This window comes from Ambystoma mexicanum, chromosome 9 (genome assembly GCF_040938575.1).
Source record: "Ambystoma mexicanum isolate Mex_15411 chromosome 9, UKY_AmexF1_1, whole genome shotgun sequence".
Lineage (NCBI taxonomy): Eukaryota > Metazoa > Chordata > Amphibia > Caudata > Ambystomatidae > Ambystoma > Ambystoma mexicanum.
In genome coordinates this window covers 1,464,800,841-1,464,806,840 of record NC_090931.1, presented here as the reverse complement: position 1 = coordinate 1,464,806,840, position 6,000 = coordinate 1,464,800,841, and the positions used below count along the sequence as shown (strand labels likewise).

Here is a 6,000-nt window from a genome sequence, read left to right as displayed (position 1 = left end):
AGCACACAAAGTCCGACCGCCTTCTCGCCACACAGGCCCTCACACGATCCTTGTCGCCACAGGGTAGCGGTTAAAAGTGCCTGACAATAGGTAACATATACACTTCTCTATTTGGACACGTGCGTATGCATACTGGCGTCACCGCCGTTTCCCCTCCAGCTTCCCAACTGTGTCACGTGAACGTCTCCATGGTTATGAGGGGGCGGGTTGTGGGCTAAAGGGGACGTGACGTTGAGAGAAACGGGATATGTCGGGTGGCGGGCTTGGGCAGTTGAAGTTGGGAATTAAATAAACTAGGCCACGACAAACTGCTATCCCCCTGTGTTCCATGGCGCGCGGGAGGGTTAATGACTGCCTGGATGCCCATGCCGCCATTTAACTATGTGGGCGTGTGTACCCCCTGCTGTCTCCACTGTGCGCCATGTAATCCGCTCCGTAGCTACTGTCCAACAAATATGTTTGTGCACGCCGAGTTGTGTGTGCATGGATAGGAGTGGACCTTATGTGTGACTGGGAGGGAGTCCTGAATGAAAAAGCATGTCTGAGATGGAGAACAGATCTCTGAGCGCCAGGCATGCATGCAGGAGAGCAGGTGAGTGTGGCCGTGTACGCGGACGTACATTCGGAGCCTTCTGGGCTGCCTTGGCCAAGTCACATTTGCGATGGAGTGGGCATATACAGATAGTGACAGACACCCACAAAGCCAGACTGAGACTCGCAGTCTCCGGGTTATAACGCAGGAGGTATGGGCTGGTCCTTTACAACACTGATGAAAGGCAGGCAGTTTGATCGGGTTGATTTTCCGGCTGTTCCAGGGGCTTTGGCATAGCTCTCAACTCACCCGCTTTTGGCGGGTGTCGCCCGCCTTGAAAGCAGATGAATCACCCGCCAAGTCCTTCATACGGCCATTCACTTCTATGGGCCTCTCACCCGCCAAAAAGAAAATCGGGTGTTTTCACCCGCCTTGCTGACAAAAAAGGTTGAGAGCTATGGCTTTGGGGCAAATGGCGCTAGGGCCTCCCCTCTTTCTCTCATCTGCGTTTGGATTATGCCCACCCTAGCCCATGCGTCCATAACCGCTGGTTGGTGGTATAGACCACCAACGCTTACTGTCTAAATTCTGGATCTTATGCTAGGGTGGGTTCCGTAAACGCAGGCTCACTGTCTCCCCCAGGGACTTCCTAAATATGCCTACTCTAGCTCTGCTTAGTGTTCTCTGGGGAGTTGGGAACACCCAATCTGTTGGTTCTGCCTAAGACCGGTCACGTGCACTCCCACTTTGCCTTTTGACTCTACCTCTTCCTTCTCTCCGATGTTTCACTCGACCTTCCTTCACCCTTTCATGTTAACCCTTTGTTTTCAGCTCCCACTCTACTACTATCCGTCAGCCTACCACACTACCACTTATTCTCCCACTACTTCTCCTTTCACTACTTTCCTCATCTTACTGCTCTTCCCACTGTTTCTAAAACTTCCACTACTACTAACACTTCTTCTACTACAACTCCTCCTCTCACTACTACTCCCCTCCTTCCACTAATAATATGCTGCTCCCACTACTACTACCCTACTGCCACTCCACTATACAAACAGCCTCCTTTCATCCAGTAACATTCACTTCACATCCACTCCTTATACTAACTTTTATCCACCTGCCGCACAAACTCGCACACTCACTCTGCAGTACCCTTGCACTCTACACCAATGTCTCACATTTCTTCACAGCGCCTCCACGTGGTATCTTGATCCACTCCACTGCTGACCTCACCTTTATAACCCATACTTCTTCTTCTTCTTAATTATCGGAAGTGTGGGCGGACCCACGCAGGCGCTTCCCCATCCTATAGGATGATGTGCACCGTACCCACTAATTATTATTTGGCTCCATTTAAGCTCACAACTCCTCCCACCTCCCTGTCTGCCTCACAAAATCCAACATCACACTATTCCTCCTCCTGCCTCTCTCCCCATCACCTCCCAGTATAATCCTCTCACTCAGCTCAGCCACACCCAACGCAGTCAACCAAACACTCATCAATTCTCTCTCTGTAACATGTCTTTCACACCTAATCAAAAAATGTCCCACCGTTTCAGGCACCCCACACACCGCACAGTCCCTTGATTCACGCTTCCCTATTCGAAATAGACAGTCATTCAGCCCCACATGACCTATCCTCAACCGATTCAGCATCACCTCCTCCATTCTGAACTCCCTGCATCCACCTTCACCGACACTTTCCCACGAACACCGAACATCCACCTGCCCTTCACCCCATTCACCCACCTCTCCTGCCACTCATCCAGGACCCGTCTCATCATCACAGCCTTCACCTCATCCACACTCAAAGGCAACCTCACATCAATCGCTTTCCTCCTCATACCCTCACCCGCCGCCAGATCCACCAACTCATTTCCCAAAATGCCACTGTGACTGGGAACCCACGCCAAATCCATACCCCCGCGCACACACCAATCAATCTTCATCCTAATGTCCAAAATCACATCCTTCCTATCACCATCCCCTGCCACAATCGCCTGTAACCCACTCAATGAATCTGAGAACACCACCACTTTCTCATACCCCAACTCATACACCCTGTCAATCACCAATGCAATCGCCACCAACTCAGCGGTACAAATAGACACATCATTCGTCCTATTTTATACTCCCCAATGCTTTCTAGATAATACGCCATTCCCACTCTCCCAGACATAGGATCCTTTGAACCATCCGTAAACACCTTGTATCCTTCCTTTCCTGCCACATACTCCTGACCCAAAGCTTTGATCTCACCCCGCATACCTCTCTTCTTCGATACCACATTCGCCAACTCCTTTGGAGATCTCATCATCCACCTCGGCCTTCTCTCCAAATCCGTATCTGTCACAATCATCAAGTCACCCACACCCCACTGCACTCCCTTCTCCCACATGTGAAACCCAAAAGTGCCCCCCTTCCTCCTCCACCGATCCCTGTAATAGTCAAACCTCCAATTATACTTCAAACATTCACGCACTGGATGAGCCACACTCTTCGCACTACACTTCACCCACCATCTCGTATTTAACGCATCCCTCCTCAACCCCAATGGCATCTCTCCCACAAGCACCTGAACCGCATTCACTGGGGAGGACCTCATCACACCCGAACACACTCTCAATGCCCTCGCCTGTACTCTATCTAACCGCAACTTCTGACTCGACGTATAACCCCCTGACACCCAAAATCCATCACACTCAAAATCAACCCCTTATACAACATTCGTAAACACTTCTGTTGCGCACCCCATTCTTTCCCAGTCACCGCCCTCAACAAATTCAGCCTGCGTTTACACTTATCCATCACACCATCCACTTGCATATTCCAATTCAACTTTCTATCCAGAATCACCCCCAAGTACCGAAACTCTTCCACCCTCTTCACCATCACACCTTTCAAAACCAAATTCAACTCCTGCTGCACTCTTTTCCTTGAGAACACCATACTCACACTCTTATCCACAGACACCGAGAAACCCCATTTCCCACACCACTCCTCCATGCGTACAATCGCAGCTTGCAACCGTCTCTGTACCAACAACAAACACCGCCCTCCTACCCAGACCACACCATCATCCGCGAAGAAATCCACCTGACACCCAATTCCCGCCAAAGCTCGAATCAACCCATCCACCATCGCATTAAACAGCATCGCACTAATCACACTCCCCTGCGGTGTCCCATTCTCCATCTTCCAAACTTCAGACAGCACCCCCCTCACTCTCACCTGAAATGTCCTATCTGCCACGAATGCCTTGATCCACCGAAACATTCTTCCCTTCACACCCATCTCCAACAGTCTCACTAACAACCCTCCCTTCCACACCATATCATACGCCTTCTCCAAATCCAAAAAGAACGCTCCCACCAACTCTCCATCACATAATGCCTCCTCCACCCCAGTCACTAATCTCACTAATGGATCAGCCACCGACCGATTCCTCCTGAACCCACTCTGAAAGTCACTCAAACATCCATTCGACTCCAAATAAAACCCCAATCGCTCAACCACCATCCGTTCCATAACCTTACACAACACAACAGTCAACGCAATCGGTCTATATGACTTACACTCTGTAGGAACCTTGCCACCCTTCAAAATCGCCACTACAATCGCTCTTTTCCACATTTTCGGCAAAACTCCATTCTTCCAGATCTCATTGAACAACGCTAATACCTCCAACTTACATTCCTCAGGCAACTTCTCCAAAAATACATACATAATTCGATCCACCCCAGGGCTAGACCACTTCCCCTTCCGAATCCCTCCATTCAACTCTACCATCGAAAATGAAACCTCATATTGCTCCTCCCAAGGCCCAACATTCGCCACCACCTCTCGCGTTTCCTCCTCTACCACACCCATTCGTATCCTCACCTCTTCTGGGAAGTTCCTTGAACTGTGAACCCCCGCAAAATATTCCCCCAATAAATTCGCCTTATCCCCATCCTCACTAATCACCTCTTCTCCTTTCAACAACACAGACATACCACCCTGCGACCTCATTAATCCGGACATCCGCTTGAACTGTTTCCAAACCTCACTCACACCAGAATCACTCCCCAGGGACCCCAATAGCCCCTCCAATATCCTCTCTTTCTTTCCCTAATCACCCTCTGCACCACCGCCTTAGCCTTCTTATATGCCACCAAATCCACCAACATTCCCGTTCTCACCGCTCTTGCTCTAGCCTTCTTTCGTGCCGCCACTGCTCTTGAACATTCCACCGACCACCAAGGAACCTCGATCTTCCCACCCTTCCCCTTCTCAACCTCCGGAATTGCTGCCACAGACGTTGCTTTCATTCCCTGCACCAGATGCTCATTCCATTCATCCAACCCCCCCTCTCTTCCCCTTGGAACAATCAAATCCCGACACTCCTTTGTACACCTCCCAATCAGCCTTCCTAAAATTCAACCGACTCCCAGTCATACGTGACCTGATCCCTACCTCACCCCTCACAGTTACCAAAATAGCAGAATGATCACTCCCCATGTCTCCATCCTCACGCACCTTCCAATCACATTCACCTGCAATTGCAGCAGTCACCCAGGTCAAATCCAAGCACGACAGCTTCCCAGTCCTCACATCCAACCTCGTACCCGTCCCATCATTCAGCAATACCAGACTCAATTCATCCGCCATGTCTTCCAACAATTCTCCATTCATATCTGTCCTATCACTACCCCACAACGTGTTGGCACTGTTAAAATCGCCACACAAAACACACGGTCCCACATGTCCTCTTATCACTCCAGTCAACACACCCACTTCCACCACCTCACACGGATTATAATAATTCAGCACCAATACTTCCGATCCTCCTACCCGAATCCCTGCCCCAATCGCCTCTACTGCTCCATCCACCACAATCTCCCTTGCAATCAACCCCTTTCGAACTGCTAAAGCCACACCCCCCCCTCTCCCCTCCAACCTATCCTTACGAAACAACTCAAAACCTGGTATCACAAATCTCAAATCACCCCTCAACCACGTCTCCTGAATACAAACCACGTCAACATTCAACTCCTCACACAACACGGCTTTCAACTCCTGTCCATTCCTCAACAAACTCCTCGCATTCCACTGCAAAATCCTCATGCCGGCACCCCACTCAGCTTCCGCACTTTAGCAACCTTCTTAAACACATCTTCTTCTGATACATCTACAACATTCAAAAACCTCCTCCCAGCTTCCACTACTCCTTTCGTAAGATCTGATGAACTGATAGACGTATTCCCCTGAACCAGATCCAGCACATTCACTATAAAACACAAAAACTCAGTTTTCGGAACAACCACCATTTCTACACCTTTCACTTCACCCAGCACTTTCTTTCTTCCCACAACCTCATCCACCACCAACTTTTTCTCACTCACCTCACTCACTACCCGTACTGGTTTCACCTTTGCAACAGCCTGCGCATAAGACAGACCTTCCGCCGCCCTCACCTGTACCAC

At 49.9% G+C, this 6,000-nt stretch overlaps 1 protein-coding gene across 1 annotated transcript in view; it reads left to right on the top strand.

Moving 5' to 3' along the window:
* Positions 1-292: 292 nt before the first annotated feature.
* Positions 293-6,000, top strand: part of LOC138489220 (uncharacterized) — a 69,505-nt gene continuing 63,797 nt past the window's right edge. Inside the window, exon 1 of the mRNA XM_069616897.1 lies at positions 293-592. Coding sequence (XP_069472998.1) covers positions 575-592 — 18 coding nt within the window. The 5' untranslated portion in view covers positions 293-574. The remainder of the gene's footprint in view (positions 593-6,000) is intronic.